The 19731-nt window shown below is 42.8% G+C and overlaps 1 protein-coding gene and 2 non-coding genes across 3 annotated transcripts in view; 1 reads left to right on the forward strand and 2 right to left on the reverse strand.

Moving 5' to 3' along the window:
• Positions 1 to 1315: 1315 nt before the first annotated feature.
• Positions 1316 to 1388, reverse strand: TRNAR-ACG. Its single transcript has one exon. It is a non-coding gene; the product is annotated as a tRNA-Arg (tRNA).
• Positions 1389 to 1621: 233 nt separating this feature from the next.
• TRNAY-GUA lies at positions 1622 to 1712 on the forward strand. Its single transcript is given in 2 exon segments — positions 1622 to 1658; positions 1677 to 1712. It is a non-coding gene; the product is annotated as a tRNA-Tyr (tRNA).
• A 4830-nt stretch (positions 1713 to 6542) lies between these two features.
• DNAJC5B (DnaJ heat shock protein family (Hsp40) member C5 beta) overlaps positions 6543 to 19731 on the reverse strand; it is a 35159-nt gene continuing 21970 nt past the window's right edge. Inside the window, exons 3-5 of the mRNA XM_039702972.1 lie at positions 16388 to 16601; positions 12250 to 12424; positions 6543 to 6671 (exon numbers count right to left, since the gene is read on the reverse strand). Coding sequence (XP_039558906.1) covers positions 6577 to 6671; positions 12250 to 12424; positions 16388 to 16601 — 484 coding nt within the window. The 3' untranslated portion in view covers positions 6543 to 6576. The remainder of the gene's footprint in view (positions 6672 to 12249; positions 12425 to 16387; positions 16602 to 19731) is intronic.

Genomic DNA, 19731 nt, shown 5'->3' on the forward strand with positions numbered 1-19731 from the left:
GGGGACACAAAGTGATCAGAGGGTAGAAGCAACTCTCCTGTGAAGTCAGGCTGGGAGAATTTAGGTTGTTCAGCCTAGAGATGGCTCCCTGGAGACCTCGGAGCATTTTCCAGTACCAGAAAGAGTTCCAACAGAGCTGGAGAGGGAATTTTTCCATGGGCAGGTAGCAACAGGACATGGGGTAATGGCTTTGAACTGGAAGAGGGTGGGCTCAGACTGGATATAAGGAAGAAATTTTTTACAGCGGGTTTCATGAAAACACTGGAAGAAGTTGCCCAGAGAGGTGGTGAATGCCCCCTCCCTGAAAACATCCAAGGTCTGGGCCCTGAGCAACCTGAGTTGAAGACATCCAGTGTCCCTGCTCATTGCAGGAAGGCTGGAAGTAGGTGACCTTCAAAGGTCCCTTTCAACCCAAACCATTCTGTGATATGAAACTGGCTGCTCTGAAGCTATGGTGCACTCTCAAATCCAAACATTGGGAATGCCCTCCTCGCCCCTCCTGCTTGCAAGCTCTTCATACACTCCATAGCCTTTATGTAAATGAAAAATGTTTGGGTTTTGTTGCAAAATCACACACTTTTCATGCAACTGCACAACACAGATATTCTTGCACTTCTGAAGACTAAGGGATATTTAGAATGTAAACAACATTCCCCGTCACAGCAGGGTTGCTTGCTGCCTTCAGGGACCTCCTGGTTGTTCTCTTTGACGTTGTCTGTGGGAGTAACCACAGAATGTCAGACCAACGTGGAGTACACTGCTCCTCTCCCAGGGATAGAAGGTTTCTCCCCTATGTAATGTAATGGTGTGGTAATCAGGTTTTGGGGAAAAAAAAAATTAAGCCTACAGTGATGTTTTGCTTTGGAAAACACAGCACTACGAGGCAAACAAATGGGGTTAAATTGCAGAATTTTAAGGGGTTGGAAGGAACCTTACAGATGATTTGGTCAGGGACAGGGACAGCTCCCACCAAGACACGCTGCCTTGTTCAGCCTTTACCAGGCCTTGCTCCAGGCCTAATCCTGCCGGGTCCTGAACACTGCCGGAGCTGGGAGCCTCACAACCTCCCCGGGAAACCTGCTGCAGTGTCTCACCAGCCTGACAGCAGAGGATTTCCTCCTAATCTTGAATCTAAACTTCTCTCATTTTGGAGCTGCTACTCCTTGTCCTGTCACTCCAGGTCCTGACGAAGTCAGGATGAGGAGTTCAGATGCGAAAAAGCAAAGAGCAATCTAAGAAGCCAGGACGGTGAGATCAGAAGGAAAACCATGGCCACTTCAACGCGCGATCACGGCAGAAAACATGAAAAACAATGCGAGCCAGGCAGGAGTCGAACCTACAATCTTCTGATCCGTAGTCAGACGCGTTATCCATTGCGCCACTGGCCCGACATGTGTACCACCGTTCCCCGCTGCCCTCTATGGCCGAGAGCGAGGGCGCCGCGCGCCCCCGGGCGCCCCTCACGGCCCGGGCCCGCCCCGCCCTCCCGGCAGGGGGCGCTCCCGGCGCTCCCGCCCTGCCCCAACCAGCCACAGGGCCCGCCTGGAGGCACTGGTGCTGCGCATGCGCGAAGCGAGCCGGCTGCGGTCTTGGTGCGCGGCGGCGGCGAGAGGGGCAGGTCCCTTCGATAGCTCAGCTGGGAGAGCGGAGGACTGTAGCGGTTACGCCCCACGGGAATCCTTAGGTCGCTGGTTCGATTCCGGCTCGAAGGAGACGTTCGCTTTTTTTCCCGTCTGTGCAGAGATGCTTTTTAACAATTGTCGCTTTAGCCTTTTGCAGATACGGTTGCTTTTCTAGAAGAGATGTGGCCGCATCGCAAACCGGGCCTGTGCACTGTGTCCCACTCTCAGGAGCGACTGTTCCCGCGGGAGCAGGGAATGCTGGGCCTAATGCAGGGCTGCCAACACCTCCTGAATTTCTAAAGGAGAACGAGATGTGTGTTCATACTCCAACGTGCTGCAAAGCAAGTCAGTGCAGGAGAATACCGGCTGAGATCCCTTTGTCTCATCGCAGTTAATTAGGATGTTGAAATTCTGAGGGTCATTTTTCCAAGTCTCCTCTCCTCTCGTCCAAATGTCTAGACACTGTTTTTACAGCACAAGGCTGTGTCTGTACACTGCCACAAAAGGAACACATTTTCTTATCCAGCCAACTGAAGTGTTCAAGTCCAGGCTGGACAGGACACATCCCTGCCCGTGGCTGGGGTTGGAACTGAGTGATATTTAAGGTCCCTTCCTACCCAACTCATTCTAAGATTAGCATGTATTCACTCTCTCCCTTAGTCAAAAATTGAGTGTCTTTACCAGGGTCCATCTATGATAGGTGTCAGCTACCACACAGTTGTCCCGTCTTACTGCCTTCCCAGCCCTGGGATGGGTGAGACTGGCATGAAGGACCGAGTCCTCTTGTACAAAACTCTGTACCCATTCATCTCCCAAAGAGAAAGGAGAAGCCACATGTGAGGAATGACCTGACTTCTGTTTGTGGAGGGAAGGAGGGGGGGTGTGGTCATCTCTGGTCTTTCTCCCTGGTTTGTAACAGCACACTCTTTTCTCTTCTACAGGAAATCATAACATAGGGGGGAAAATATCAGTAATTTTAACTGTGTTCAGTTTAGCATGGTTCTTCAGTTCTTTTTAATAATTTTATTCTACAAAGAGGCAGAAATGTAACTCTTTTTGACTAAAATCATATCGGTATTCATTCTTATACAAGGTAGGCAATCAAATTAAGTAGCATACAATTATGTTGGAAGTTTTTTGTATAAAGCATTGGGGCTTATCCCACAAACTTGTTGTGGGGAGTAAAAGTGCACAAACTACCTAAATTAATGATGGTGCACTTGAATTGTCTATACTGCCTCTTTTGTTTGGTGCTTTGAGTGAATCTGGGTACGTGTTAATACCTAAGCACACAAAGGAACAGATCTTTGAGGATACATATAGCCAAAACAGCTGCCCCTAGTCCATTTTTCAAATGCTTGGGCTTTTGTGGTCACAGAGACTGCATACCAACCCAGTGACAAATATTCCTGTCTTGTAGCATGCCCAGATTATCTGGCACTCTGTGCTGGCTCTTGAACAGATGCAAAATCCCAGAGCGAGGTGCTGGGTGTCCCAGGATGTCTGCTGCTGTCCTCAGCAGCGCCATGGTTCCCCTCTCTGCACACACCTTTTGCTGGGGGAAATTGTTCCATATAGACGCTGATTCCAGTGAAATTACTGTGTTACACCACTTCGTCACACTGATGATTTTTGTTTTTGGAAGCATTCTGCATTAACTAAAGGACTTAAAATGTGAGGCCGTGGCTCTGGCTGCTTTGCATGGGCAGGCACACCTGCTGCAATCCAAGAGCTAGTTCCTCTTCGGGGAAACCCTGAGTTGTCATTTGACACTTGCCAGGGAGCAAAGCCATAACTTGGGCCAGCTGTCTCAACAGCTTCTCTAGCTGTTACTGGAATTAAGTTGTTGACAGTGTGGCAAGGTAAAGGGAGTGCTACAATTCATACATACAACCTTTATTAGTCAGAGTGATTGACAGCCAAGGTAGATTTGAATACATGGAAGTTTACATATAAATAAATTTAGCAAAACCGAGAAAAAAATACAATCTGTACATTTTGAGAAGATTTCTGGGTGTGAAACTCAACTGTACACAAAAGCAGATAATGTTAGCATGTGTTCATGGTAGGAACTTTTCTGAAAAGCAAACAAGGGAGTAAAATCACATTGAAGAGCTAAGTTCTGAAATCCTTTATCATTCTATTTCCCTATGTCCTCAGAACAGCTGATCTTCACATCAGTGAGAGACACAAATGCTCTGGTACTTTAAGTTACACATTTGAAATTAAACCATGAGTTCAGACACTCAGGTCTTTAAGCTGCAAGTCCTGGACAGCCCCCTCAGAGGCTTGGTCACTGGTTTCTTCTGAGATTCTTTGCTAATTGACGTGCTAACTAATGCATTGTGGCTCTTCTGTACAGAGCCCTGTGTCTGTAAAACAGGCAGCAGCTTGTCCATCTTTGCTTCACGCTGTGAGATCCAGCCATAAATCCTTCCCAAGAAAAGGCTCTCATTTAGAAAGTGTAAATAAGAAACACATAACTTGTGGTCATCTCAAGCCCACAGAGAAAATTTCCTTGATTTTGGTGAACTTTGGTTCTAGCCCTCTAGACCCATCGGAGGTGTTGTATGTGAAAAAAATTCCCCAATTGCTTTTGCTATTATGGCATTTACTTCCTCCTCCCTGGCTTTAGGCCTGCCCTATAGCAGTTGTTGAAATCAAGGGTGCAATTCCCATTGACTTCCATGGGAAAAGTAGGATGGATTTCACATGGGAAAGGATTCCACGTATAAAACATAGCTTTACACCAGACTTTTCTCCCTTTTTCAGCTCTCTGCTGGAAATAGTCACTAGGTAACATTTGGACACTTTCACACTGAATTTCTCTACCAGCCAGTGAAACCGAGGAATTACTTCCACCTGCAGATTTGTTATGCACTATGTGCTGTCCCTACTCCTTCACTGGGGATAGCATCCTGTGCCAGAATAAACACCCTGAAAAGGGGAATAGTGGAGAAAGCCAAAAGGGGAGTTTGTGTGCTGATGTCCACAGCACACCCCTGGTCTCTGGGCTCTGCCCATCCCACCCACCCCAGTGCTGTCTGATCCATCCCCCCGACGGGAAGATGTGCAGCACTCACTGGAAAGACGTGACTCTGGGGTCATGTGTCCTCAGTGGCAGGATGGTGGCACCAGCCCCTCTCCTGGCACCACTGGGCTGGATGGGCACATCCTCAGTGGGCAGGTAGGATGGCGGTCTGGAATTATGTACACACGAGTGGTTTCCAAAATCACTGCAACTGAGGACAGAGAGGAGCCTCTGGGTAGGAGGGAAGCGAGTGCCTGTGCACTCTGGCCGTGCCAGCATCTTTTCCCTGTTTTCTGCAGCAGAAAACCAGGGCCATTTCTGAGGGCGATGTGTTGGCTGTCCCCAGTGCCTGCATCCAGAGAACAGATATATAACTTGAACAGGAAATAATGGTCTTGAAAATATCCTTGTGTTGTGGGACTTCTAAAGAAACATTGAAAGTAGTATTGACTTTGGAGTTACAGCTGGTTCTATAAAACACATTATTTTCCCAATATATTTAGTTGAATGACATTTGATGTCACAGGTGAGAACAGAAGGAAGATAATAATGTTTCACAACTGCAGGATCCAATTTTAAGCAAGGGAACACCACTTTTGGCTAGTTATATATTCACAAGTCTGTATAATTCAGTGGAACATTGTGACCCCCCTTTAGACCACAGCATGCAAAAAGAGAAAATAACAGAACTGACAATGATGGATGTAAAATTATCAATAAAGAGAAATTCTGCTGCCTCAGGCTTCAACTACTATGTCAAATTAGGGAGGTGCTAAGCTTAAGATTTAAGAGGTATTCCTTTAGCTCTTACAAATTAGTGGCCCAAGCTCTTCATGCTTCCTTTAGCCATACCCCCATGTATCTCCAGTGATTTGCACAGTGGTACACCTGAACATACACCTCATTCCTGCCTCTTTATTTAAAATCATGCCATGTGCTCTTAAAGCCCCTGTGCCTGGCACAGAAGGGAGGTTTCAGTCTTACCCCAAAGAGCTGGTGAGGAGGACGGTCACTCCTTTGCTGCTTGCTTTTCCTGCCAAGTCCTTGCTGCTCCCACAGCCCCAGTGCCTGTGCTGCTGGGATGGCTCCCAGCCCAGTGCCAGCAGGGCAGCAGGGCCACAAGCCAAGGGCACGGTGCAATAGCCAGCTGGCAGAAAGCTGTTGGCTGGGAACCAAAAGGAGGAGCTTTGCCACGGGCCTGTGGGAGGAGGAGACAGGCTCTGGGACAGCCCAGGGTTTGTCTCATGAGTTTGCAGCTTTTGCTGGGGAAGATGCAGAGCTTACATGTGCTTCTGAATGAGGCTCCTGGGTTTGGAGTGACCTGCACTGTAACAACCATCAGAAAAATCTCCTAGCACTTTGTCTTGGCTCAGGATTTATACTTGCCAGAGGTGGGTCCCAGCGAGCCACTAGCTGTCCTCCAAAGAGCACTTCTCTGGGAAGGAGAGCCCCATCTGTCTTGCTAACAACTTTCTCTCTGAGACCAGCTAAAGACCACTTCTGGGTCTCCCTCACAGGAATGTTTCACATCCAGCAAAACTGCTGCACGCAGGGAAACTTCCTGGGGCGGGGAGAGCCAGCCAGTGTGTCCATAAAGGGACTCAGGACTGTGTCTGGGAGGTGAAACTACAGGTGCAGGCAGGGAGAAGACCAGGTATGTCAAAGGGAACATTATTAGAGGGAAAGACAATTTGAAGCTGTGAGAGGCCAGCATGCTCTGTACAGGCCACAGGTATCTCCACAGACAGTGCAGGTATCAAACTATTGGAAGTAGCATAGAGTGAGATTCTGCCTTGGAAGGAAATTACTCTCAGGTTACTCTTGATTAGCTTAAAGACAACAATGAACACAGGCTGCAGAACTTATCTCATGTTTTTCTCACAGTGAGAGTCAGTGAGAAGCCCAGCAGGTCCCTGGCCTGCCCTAGGACTCCGTGCGATAGCTCCGATGGCTGTCCCCAATCAGCTGGGTCTTCTCGGTGACGTTCGTCGGCTGAAGCGTGATAGGAGTTTCTCCATCTAAATTGGAGAGGACAACAAAGATTACTTTAAGAACCCTTCACTTGCTACCAAAGTCAGATTTCTTGTTAGCACCACAACATTCCATTTGCTGTTCTGGTTACAGCTTAATTTGGTTTCACAGAGAGCTTTGTGGGTACCAACAAGGTGACACTGCCCACACCAAGCCTACAAATGCTCTTCCTCCTAGTTCTCATACAATGGCAGATCTCTGGGTGTTCCTGCTGCTGTTAGACTGGACATTTGCTGTGCCTGGTGCTTTGCAGAGCTTGCAGGCTAAAGGTTCCTGTCTGTTCTAATAGCAAGTGCTTGTTCCTACAATGGCTGAATATAATCAGCACTGTTGTGAGTCAGCAAGCACTAACCTTGGCAGTGTTTGTGAGAATGGGACAGAAATGAGTCTTGAAGTGGGCAGAGTTAACAGTAAAGAAAGAGGAGAGTTAAAAGGAAAAAATGCGTGAGCAGTAATAGTAATACACTTGAGAGGAGAGAAATCATATGTATCCTGAAAGCCAGCTAGTTAAATAAAAATGTTAAATTGAATTTGAAGTCTTATGTAATGTATATGCAGTAGGACTCTGGGAATACTATTTTAATGAATTTGGAACTGCCAAAACTTCATATTATCACTACATAAATCCTTACTGCTGTGTACTTTCTCACTCTGTGCAATTTTGTGTTTGCTTTTCCAATATATCTATAAAAAATCATTTGTTGTAGAGTGGAGAAAAGTAGAAATGAAGTCTTTACAGAGTTCCTTGATGGCTACCGTGTTCCATCTGATAAAGAACAAGGTTTGGTTGCCCTTCTCCTGGGCCTCTTTCCAACTGGAATATTTTTGGGAGGGAGGAAAGTACTCAGATCTCAGAGACTGACTTTTACAAGTTCAGCCATCTTAGTGAAGTGTTTCACATGAAAAACTTTGGACTGTCTATATCTTAATACTAACACAGCCTTCACAGTAATCGAATACAAATTATGACTTTTTTGCCAAATGACCAAATGTTCAGGGAAAAAAATCTCATCTGACATTTCCTTCTGTTTACATGACAGTTGATGGGATGAATCATGGGCAAAAGATGTAATGTACAGGAGTAACTTAACCCAGAGCAGGAATCTAATTGCATGCCATACGGCTTCCACTCAGTGGGGGCAGAACAACTTTGACTCTGTCAAGGTGAAAGGCAAGAATGATTAAATGCCAAGCAGCTTCTCTGTATGGGCAATTCCATATTTAGACACAAGGTCAAAGACAGACATGTTTCATAACTTTTAAAAGTATATGAGTAATTAATGCTTTGAGCTCAGCACAGGCTCATATTAGTTTGGCAGTTCCAATCCATTTTTAAGTTGCTGTGTGTTTTCTAGATTTCTGAGCAGCATTCCTTCCCACCCACTTCTGCCTCCAAGTTGTTCACTTTCTGGAAGGTTGTTGATGGAGGGCAGAGATTAGCAGTTCATTTTGCTGTGATACCCAGGTGTGCAACAGGAGAACAGGACCCACTGCAAATCTGTCGCGTTGCCTCCAGCTGATCTGCAGACAGCTCTTAGCTGACACCCTCACCAAGCATTTTGCTGCTTGCACCCTTCTAAGATTTATGATAGGGTTTTTTAGCAGAACAGGGACCCATGGCATAATAAACTGTACAAATATAGTCTGCTAATGGCAAGCTGCAGAATGGAGGTGAGGCAGAATTCACAGTTTAAACTGCTTTCTATAGATAGCTCCTGCTCACTGTTCGCCTACATTTGTATCATATGGAGTGTGGAGGAGACAATGAAGTGATAAAAACTTTTTGCTTCTGAGTTGGGAAAGTATTTTTCTACTCAGGTTCTTTTATTCTTGTCCTTTTTTTTCTCTCCCAGAATTCATTTTCTGTGAAATAAAAGTTGGTCTAGAAATGCCTTGCTTTGTTCTTACAATGATAACCGAACAGGAGAGAACAGACCTGCCAAACTGCTTTGAGTGCATCATTACAGCCTGAAGTACAAAGACAATCCAAATTCCAATGCCACCTCCTCCGGGAACACAAAAGTTAACGAAAATTTTGCCATCAACTTCAGTGGAAGCAAAATCTGTCAACCTGCCCCACGTGTGTGGGAAAGTGATGAAGTGTTGCACGTGTCTGTGCTGCAGACAAGCGAGTGATACTTCCCTCTGCCAGTGCATTTTGACAGGTTACCTGTAACATCATGGCATGATACCACAGATTATATTATTTTGCACCTTTCTAATGTCATGTTTAATCTGAAACACTAAAAAATGCCATGTTTAAAATGTAATAACCCAAACATAGCATTTAATTTTTGGTCTTCTGCTCTATATTAGGTCAGAGTCTTCTGGTACAAATCAATAGTTATGAGGAGAAATCCTTTTAAGCTAAGTATGTGGCAGGGCTTGCAAAGCCCTAATTTCCTTTAGTTCTGATGGTCATCTCACCCCTGGAACTACATGCTGTAAAACGAGGCTCTCAAGGGAGACATTGAACTAGCTGAGCACTAGAACTAGTAACATTTATTTGACTAAACCCTTCTTCTAGAGAAATATAAATTCACCTAGAAATTCTCTTTTTCTGGAGAAATAGCAAATCAACAGAATTGAAGCCTTTGGCATGATTGTGTTGATTTCAGTGGCAATTCACTTTGCTCTTACATTTTAGAAAATGGATCACTAAATCTTGGTCCTCACACCTCTTTCTTTTTCACTAATAACTATGTTTTATGGTATGTTAGTTTGAGGAATTAACTCTGCAAAACCTTAATTTTGTTAATGATAAATGTGAGGAACTGAAAAATTATAGTTGTGTCAGTTTGATAGTTGAAGTCTAATCTCAACTCCTTTGGGCAGTACAGCCAGCAGCAGGCAGCTGCCACTGAGCACAACTGCTAAGAGCTCAGTCTCAGAGGTTTGTAGCATCAGGAATTTTGATGCTTTATCGATGATGCATTCCTCAGAAAAGCAGTGACTGATTAAAAAATATTTGGATAGTTTTTAGTGTGGCCTTAGCTTGAAAAATGTACATTTTGACCTCAGCAAGAAGTTCTGGTTAGCAGTGCTGTAGATGCTGGGGACAGCAGGAAGCAAAGAAATTAATTACTGGTTGGAATGCTCAGTCTGTGCTCAGAGGGCATGCAAAGAACTTGGATCCTAATAGAATCTCCTCTTCCAAAATTAAATCTGCTGCACAAGTGATTCTGAATTACACAGTTTGTTTCTGAATTACATACAGGAACATTTATATTATTTACCCAAAGGAAGGCATGAGTATTAATTTCTGTGGCTCAACATTCAAAAATGCAGTCTTTTCTATTCTAAAAGTCAGCTGTGTCTTTCTGGCCAGCATGCCTGAAGTTGGGATGACAAGGGAAGAAAGAAGGGAGGAAGCACACTTTGATCTGGTTGTCATTCTTTTTTTTTTTTTCCTAAATGCATTGTCTGTTTTCCTTTCAGCTGCAGAAAAGATGCTCATGTTACCCTTTGTCATAATGCTTTTATTTATATTCCTTATAAGTTACTGTCTTTTAAAATAAAGAAAATTCTGCTTTACTGAGACTTGCTGGTTTTGATTAGGAGGAGAATGTAGCAAGACTGAAAAGGAGGGTAAGAAAAGGTATAAAGATCTAGTTTTCTTCAGACCCTACCTATGTATTTAATATTGTCTGCCAAATACTTAAAACATTAAATTACATATTATGTTTATTTTTCAGACTGGTACTTTGCTAAGCATTTAAAATTATTTTTTTAAATTCGTTTCAGTGGGACTCGGTGAGAGTAAAAGATGTCAAGGGGACCTAAAATCAAAGAATACCAATACCTTTCTGCTACCTGTGCCAGTAGGAAAGAGTGATTATTTTTCTGCCACTGGGGAGTTTTGTTCTGGATTTAGAGGGAGAATTAAAATAAATATAAACCAAATTAAAGATAAACAAATGAAGAAAATGGGCAGAAATTAAACATATGGATTCTTCAAAGTTCCATCCTTCTACTTTAGACTTGGCTTTGGTATCATAGACTCATGAAGAGCAAGACCCATTTTAGATTTGCACTTTTCAGGTGCCTAATGTTGTAGAGTTTATTAGATTTGTCTCAAGGTATTGTGGTTATAAAGTTTTCACTAGTAGTTTTTATTGCCTTTGCAGAGACTGATTAAGTATGATCAATTTTTAAGCTGACTGTTTACCTTGATATGCCTCTAGGCAAAATCAATTTAAAAACATCACCACACGTTGGCGTAACAGTTACAAAAATAGCATTTGTTTCAACTACTACAAGTGTTTTGTTACATATTTATGGAAGGGTAAATTTGTGTGAAAAGTTGGGGGGGAAAAATTTCTTACTGCTAAGGGAACATGACATTTGCAATCTGGCAGTGCTATTTTAAGCATAATAAACATAAGAATATAACAGTATAAGATCTTCCATAACAATGGAAGAGGAAAGCAGTGAGCTGACTTCTTAGGTCCTTCCTAAAAAACCCTCATAATCACAGTTTTTATAAATTTGCAACTGAAAAGTATCTTCAGTCCTTCCCTGGTACCTTGGGTTCTTATTGCTGGAGCAAGGGTCACTGCATCTGTCACCCTGTACATATCTATCCAGTTTGAGATGTTTCTACTTCCCCTGAATATGAAGGCAAAACTGCCCCTTTTCAGCACACTGGGACAGAGCTCTTTGTTTACAAAGCATGTATCCCATACTAGTGCCAAATTAGGAAATCACCTCCAACATCCCTTGGCATAGCCAAAACCTGAACATGCAGCTGGGGGAATGCAGCAAAGCCAAAAAAAGAGGCTGACCTGCTGCAAAGGTAATTTTGCTGTCACAGGCCCATGTTCCTGGTTCCTAAGTTCCTGTTCCTCTTGCCCCTAAGTTAGCACTTGCCTGCTCCACCATGAAGCACACCAGAGAATTAAAAGGCCAGGAACTACAGACATTTTTGAGAGGATTAGTTTACAGCTAGATTTTATCCAAGGCCTGAGTAAGGTAGAATTGCTGCTGCCAGTGCCGAAGAGAGTGAGAAGCTTGGGGCTGGCTGGGAGAGGGACAGGACCTTGGTAACTCCCGTGCATACTCTCCTGGGTTACTGCACAACCTTACTGTTGGAAACCTGGCATCTTTTCTTGAAGCTTTCTCTTGAATGGGTACAGTATCCACCACAAGCAGGGATACATTTTACAGAACTAAAGTCTGAATGACAGCTTATTCAGGCCAATCAGATGTGACAGGAACCAGTCCAGCAGGGCCTCATGTATGAGTATAGGATCTAGGATATGAAGGATTGTGGGCATGGGGGCTAGAGGGTGAACACTGTCTCTTAAAATAAGCCCTAAGACTTTTATTGTGTAAGTGTCTCATAAGAGATACAAGTGATGTTTAGTTGTAAGTGCCATAAGTTTGGTTTTGCATTCATACATAATTTGGGAAGTTCACTGGGTTGTGGTCTTAGCTAGAGTGAATTGGCGCTTCTCCACTGAAGTCTGGAAGCAGCCTCAGCATTGTGAGCAGAACATCTGGACTACAGGCTTTAAAGATTGTTTTGAACAGCTTTGCCACACAGTAAGCCCCTACAATACACACCTCTTTCCATGTCGTTCTTAATTTGCTCTTCCAAATCTTCTGGAGACACACGAAACTCCTGCTGTTCCCCCTCGGGTGCCTTCGGTTTGCACTTTCCACAGCAGCAGTTGAAGCAGCAGCAGAGGCAGCAGCAGAGGTAGCAGCCAGTCAGCAAACCACAGATTGCAAAGAAGCCCTGGGTTAAACACAGCAGGATGAAAGTCCTGTTAGCAGTGACCTTCCCCAAACTTGTGGCTGTCTCTTACAGCTGAAGGCAGAATGTCAGAGGAACTCTGGTTCCTAAGTCCTTGGCACACAGAGGAGTCCACCTCCTGTCCCAGTGCCTGAACAAGGGCCAGATCACCTGAAGACCTCCTCACCCGCTACCTCCTATTTCCTCCTGTTTGTCACTAAGGACCAAAGCCACAAAGAAGACACCAACCAACAGGCCACATGCTGAACGTTTGACAGTCTGTTGTTCTGCTGATGGCCCTCAGAAAAACCCTCCAGGCAGTATGCAAAACCCTACCCACCTTAACATGACTCATTTCCATCTTTAAAATGACTCATTTGTCCAAGATCATTTTTGCAAACACTTATTTACTGGCAAGCTCTTGTCAATAACAAAGCTGAGAGAAAAAGAAGCAAAGACCCAGATGAATCCCACATAATTTTGGGCACTGAAATAAGGCATCCAGTTTAGGACTGGATGTAGTTGCCTGCAACTCCCTACACAGTCAAAGAGAAGTTAAAAGCTCTTCCAGGTGAAGGTTCAGCCATAAGAGTATTTGAATTGTCCATTGTGGGTGTCTCTCTCTCTCCCCATTAGCCTGTGCAGGACCACACCGGTGACATCTCCCAAATTATAGTCCTCGGACTATGGTTTCTTGATCTGGGGACTCAGGTAGCAAGAAGTTCCCACCTTCGATCACTCTTGTACCCACGGCAAAAAGCACAGAGGATTCAGGAGAGCCAAGACAATTGCCTCGGAGCCAAGACTGGAGATCTTAGAAAAAGTCCAGAGCCAGAAAATTTAAATGTTTAGGGCTTTCTTCTTTGTGAGGATGGTGAGGCACTGGAACAGGTTGTTCTGAGAAGTTTTTTAGGGCTTTCTTCTTTGTGAGGGTGGTGAGGCACTGGAACAGGTTGTTCTGAGAAGTCATGAGTGTCCCATCACTGGAGGTATTGAAGACCAGGTTGAATCGATCTCTGAGCAACCTGGTCTAGTGGGAGGTCTCTCTGCACATGGCAGGGGACTTGGAACTGGATGATCTTTAAGATCCCTTCCAAACCAAACCATTCTATGATTCTCTGAATGTGTGGGTAAAACCAGCACAGCTTTGTGGCCACCAGGTATATATGGATTGGAGGCACAGCCTGGCTTTAGCATGACAGTTTTCCAGTCTGTCTTTTGCTAACTATTTGTTATGTTCCTAAGACAATATGCTGCTTGAGGAAGAAAGTAAAGCACAAATGTCAGGATACTGTCAAACTCAGACAATGGAGCTATGCAAATAATATTATGTATGCATGTCTGAGCTAAGGTTAGTGGGGGCTGGCTGGAGCATCTTTGAAGGTAACAAGACTATTTATATGCCTAATATTAATATAAGTATGTATCTTAAAGGTGCTTTTAAATGAAAAGGAGGACTCAGACTTTTTGTTGTAAAATGCTTTCCTCTAATGGACACCTGAAACAGTGTCATAATTCCCAAAAAAATTTATCTGTTTATTATTTATGCCATAATGGAGAATAAATCATCATGATGTATAGAATGAAAAAATAAAACAGAATGAAAGTGTATAGAGGGAAAAACACATTGAGTTTATTCATGATACCTTTAATGTTTCAACATTTCTTGTGCTTATATGATTGTGGTTGTTAAATCAAAAATCAGTTAATTGATGTTATCAATGAACTGTCTTCATAGTAGAAGGTGAATTGGTTTTTGTTAAAACAGTTAAACAAACAACCTCTATGCCTGCCAGTGGAGAAGCAATTTGAGTTCCCATTACCCATATCAGTAAGTTCCCAGTTTAATATGCCTGCTAAAAAGTCCAGCACTCTTAAAAAGAACAGTAATCTTAATTTTTCATTTCTCCTTTCATTTGAGTTTCCTTACTGCTGATGATAAAACTCCTTGCAACCGTCAGATTTTCCCAGTATGAGTGTGCTGGGAAGAGGAATGTGTGCAGTCAATGAGGGAGATAACGAGCCAAGGCTGTGGTCCCTACTGTCCTCCACCAGAATGGAGGAAATCAGGAGTCCAGAGGTCATCTGCAGATGATGCCTCAGACTCAACTAGTATCATGATGACCAGTATAAAAATTTTAAATTGATCCAGCATTTGTGTATGAATAAAAAACAAACGAGAAATAGTGAGTGCTCATCTTGCAATAAAAATCCCAAACAACTAACAAAACCACTTGGTGGCCTCTTTATACTTTGGGGGTGACACGGTTTTTGGGTCAGGGGAGACATAGAGAGACCACCTGTGATAATCCTCAAATGATTCTATATACGTATTTTGGATTTTTTTGTACGAAATTCTTGAAAACCAGGAAGCAGGGATTACTCTGCTCTTCAGCATGTCTTGTCTCACCTCTGGGATACAGCTTGCTTGAAGCAATCCTCACATTTCTCCTTTAGTTGTTAGGGACTTATGAGCTTCTCTCTGTACTCCCCACTGCTCTCTTTATGAGTCAAAGCCACAGTGGTTATTTCTGTCCCTGATTATATGACCCCAGAGGATTTTATACTCCATAAAATCTCCATTAAAGATAACCAAATAAAAGAAAAGTAGAAGCTAAAAAAAAAAACAGTGAAGAAAAATCTTTTTTGCCAAAAACTGTTAAAGGAGTCCACACTGTTGCCCTCTCAGTGCTGAGGCCACCCAGCTGTGGCAAAGAGGCAGAAGAAGAGGGTGGACAGCAAAGACAAGGGGGAATGATCCATCGGGAGACGACAGCAGCTCTGGTGGGGTGTCCAGCCTGCAGCAGGAGGCAGCTACAGCAGCTGCAAGCAGGCAGCCTCCAACAGCCTCTGAGGGGCAGCACCTTCTCAAGTTTAATTTAAACACCAGTACTTTATTCATTGGTTTCATGCACTGCTCTGCATTTGAGCAGCTTCTGCCTCATCCTGATTCAGAAGTCAAATTATGGCTTCTAAGACCCCCAAAGTACCCAAGTGACTTCCCAGCTTAAAAGGGGAACGTGGGGCAATGCAGCATTGGCCTGTTCCTTGCTGAACAGAGAATTCTGTGTTCCACAGTTCTCAGATAAAAACTATCATGCCATGCTTGCCTCAAACAGTGCAGATCATCTTCCTGTGTATTCTGTCACAGTCCAGCAGAGCGCTTTCCTGTGCTGCTGTGGCTGGAGACAGGCAGATTTTGCACATTTGCAATTCTGTTTGTTGCATATCTGTAACATTTCAGTATTTGCAGAAACACTTGCATGTGATATATGCAAACATCAGAGGACACCAATGTGATAAGGGAACAAATGAACCCAACTCCTTCATGACTAGAACAACCCATTATGTGTTTTTTCTTGAGCAATATGCAAGGTTTTGGTGTATCACTCTCTTCCTGTCCTACTCTCTTCCTCCATTCCACTCTTCTAACCTTTTCTTTGAGTTCGTTTCTCTCACTCCATCACCAAGGCACATATGTAATGCCATAATCACAGTGTTATGTATTATTATTGCTTACTTATATTGTGTGCTATATATAGCAAAAAAGAAAGCTAAATTTGTACCTTAATAATTTATTAATTGGTTGTCACATAAATGGGACTTCTTGTGTTTGAATAATGAGTCATTTTTATTTAGTCATTACAGAAAAGAAAGTCAAAATTAACCTGGAGCACTAGATTCAACTCTAATTAATGTCTGAAAGTGTTACAAAACATGTACTATAATTACATACCGGGTTAAAAAAAGACAAAACTTTCTATATTAGTGCTAGTCTGAGTTTATGTTACATTCTGCCACTGACGATTTTCCAGATAATTTTGTTTTAGTAAGTTTTTAGTTTAGAGTCAGACGGTACTATTTCTTAAACCTGTAGAGAGATCATGTTTTTCAGGGGGTTTCTTGTGTATATAATTGGCAGTGTGCATTGTAACATTTGATTTCCAAAGGAGAATAACAGCTTACCTTTGCCCACCAGCTTGAGAGCATGAAGTAGGTGTTAACATTTTCCTCACCAAACTGTTCCGCCACATAGAGCCCTAATGATCCATACTTGTCATATATGTTTCGCTTGGACAGGTCAGTCAGGGTTGCATGAGCATTGTTGATCTCTTTAAATTTTTCTGCAGCCTCTGGATTGTCTGGATTCTTGTCAGGATGATACTTCAGAGCCAATTTTCTTAAATGTGAGAAACAAAAATAAAAACAGAAGGAAAATAAGTCATCTGTATATGTGCATGTATACAGACACAAAACATTGACTTACAAAAAATATTTTCATAGAGTTATAATAATTCTGAACTGTGTGTTAATCCTTCTTTTTTCCAGCTCTGATGTACTCAGTGGAAGAAAAGTGACACAAAGGAACCAAACATTAAAGTTTTGGTGAAAGAGGTGTGCCTATTACACTGAGAATGAACTTTGTGTATTGATACCTAGTCAGCTACTGTGTTAAAGTAGACAGTGATATATGATGAAAGCACAGATTGCAACATGATAATAAATCACAGGCATTTGTTGCATTATGATTGCCAACTCATTTGCATCATTTAGCAGGTTTTAGCAAAGATAAAGATTTTTTAAATGCTGTTTAAAAACATGATGATCACACTGCTTATCCAGGCAACATTATTTTCTTTATAGCAAAGGAAATTCTGTGTTCAATTGCCTATCAATAGTACCTACATTAAAACATTGTAAACAGTGTCTGTGTTTGCAGAAGCCCAGACAGTGATGATGGAGAGCACAGTTAGGAATTACAATAGAAAGGGAAGCATCTTTTTGAAGCACAAGGTGGAAAAGCATAATGAGTTAATCCTGGTTTCGAGTGCCTGTCTTTTGGCCTAATTCCCCACTGCTGCACTTCTGCGACAATCCTTAAAGCAGTAAAAGGGGATTGTCATAGGATCATCATAGGAACCATCACAGAATGGTGATTTTCACAGGATCATGGAGTGGTTAGGGTTGGAAGAAACCTTAAAGATCATCTAGGTCTGTCCCCCCGCCATGGGCAGGGACAGCATCCAGTAGGCCAGGTTGGTCAAAGCCCCATCCAGCTTGGCTTTGAAGGCTTCCAGGGATGGAGCATCCACAACTTTCCTGAGCAAGCTGTTTCAGTGCCTCGTGACCCTCACAGTAAAGAATTTCTTCCTGATATCTAATGTAAGCATACTCCTTTTTAGTTTAAAGCCATTGCCCCTTGTCCTATCACTTCATGTCCTGGTAAAAAGTTCCTCTCCAGCTCTCTTGCAGGACTGCTTAAGGTACTGGAAGGTGCTCTAAGGTCTCCTTGGAGTCTTCTCTTGTCCAGGCCAAGCAACACCAATTCTCTCAGCCTGCCTCCATCTCTCTGGTCATCCTCGTGTCCTTTCTCTGGACTTGCTCCAACAGGTCCTTGTCCTTATTTTGGGGTGCCCAGAACTAAATGCAGTAATCCCTGTGTGGTGTGAGAGTGGAGCAGTGCCAGCTAGTTTGGGCTGCTTGTGCCATGGAAGCCTTTACTAGGTCAGGGTTTGACACTGCTTTTTGCCCTGGACCACAATCAGCACTGGGGCATTTGAGGAGAGGTACAGCTTGAAAAGTGCAGTGTGTGACTCTCGGCTCACAGCACTGAGAAAACACAGGATCGAGAAAAAGGGGTTTGCTTCCAACCATTGTGAAGCACTGGTAACACACACTTGCACACACTTGCAAAACAAGCACAGACAGAAGTATATATTTTCAAAAATCACCACTCCCGGTAAAGAGCTTGCAAAGTCTCCAGGACATTAATTTAATGACTAGTGCTGACCTCTAGTGGCATCAAAAGTGACTTAGTAGTGTTTTAAACTGTTTCAATCACAGCTAAGCTGTGTTTCATTTTGGGAATATTCTCTCCAAATATTTTGAGAGTTAGCCATAACTGCAATGACCAAAAATAGTATTTGTGGTGTGAAGGCAGTGTGCCTACACTTCCTCTAACAAATTTAACCTCAAAGTAGAGTCCTACTTGATTTCCTTCTGTAGTCCCAGTATAGGTTACTCCTCCAGTAAAGAGTAACTGCTTGGTTCCTGATGACAGTTCCTGCCTGGAAGACATTCTGCCAATATCAAGACTGATATCAGCCTGGGAACAGCTTCACCAACGATGTCTTCAATTCTCCTGCACCCAAGTCACAGAATCATAGGTCATAAATAACTCCTTAAACATGTGTGTAATAGCATGAATATGTTCATGTTCAGTCATGTTTAATACACCGTGCATATTGCACCTTAAACACAAAGTTTAACATGTTTAACATGTACCTTAAACACAATAAAATATTAAATATAAGAACTGAAAAAACAAGCTAAGTCTTGCATGACTAATGTATTATGTGTCATCCAAGTATTTAAGTAAATTATGCAATCTATCCCTTTTCTTATCTGAAAACAAGCCCCAACAATTAGAAAAAGACAAAAGAAAAAAAAAATAAAAAGGAGAAGTATTACTTTCAAAAACCCACGTATGTTTGCAGGCATCACACAATCAATTCCCAGCCTTTCTTTCTTTTCCCAAAGACCCAAAGACATCTTCTGGCTTACCTACATCCCAAACAATCTTATAGAAAATAAGAATTTGAACAGAATGTAGTTTTAAAAAGATGAAGCACATTAGTCGCATTCTCACTTTACCTAGTATTGTTTCAGACTACTAACAGGATTACTTTCAGCAATTAACAAAAGATAATGTGTGTTTTTATTTTGATTTTGGGACAAATGTTCTCACTAAAAAGAGTACATTACCAAAACAACTCTCTGATCACTGAGATGACATATACTAACTGAAAAGGATTTAGCAATGGGAAAAATATCTAGATATTAGCAGTGCAATTCATATGAGTGAGACAAAAGACTCTGTTAGGTCCAACCCAAGGAACAATAAAAGTAAGGACAAGAGCTATGTGACATAACACAAAGTACTAGCTATATGGTACTGTGGGTACCTGTGGGCTCCTGGAAAAAGTGTCATTTCCAGTTATGTAATAGGTAGTGTTCATTATGACAAAGAAAAAGACAAAAAAGTAGAGAGTGAAATGAACAAAGGAGTTTGTAGGCTACCAAAACCAGGGGTTTATGTCCGTTCATACTTTTCTTATGGTGAATGGCTTTCTCCTTCACCGCCTTAGGATCACTGCCCACTGCACTTCTCCACAGCAGCAAGCAAGTTTGGGAGAGAAAAGTGACAACAAACAGGTAAACAGCAATCCCACAAGATGGGTAAGTGTGCCTTGGATGGGTAAGACACTTATGGAAATGAAGTCAGTTTATTGAAATAAACTCAAGACCTC

The sequence above is a fragment of the Passer montanus genome, unplaced genomic scaffold (genome assembly GCF_014805655.1).
Source record: "Passer montanus isolate IOZ18808 unplaced genomic scaffold, ASM1480565v1 scaffold16, whole genome shotgun sequence".
Taxonomy (NCBI): domain Eukaryota; kingdom Metazoa; phylum Chordata; class Aves; order Passeriformes; family Passeridae; genus Passer; species Passer montanus.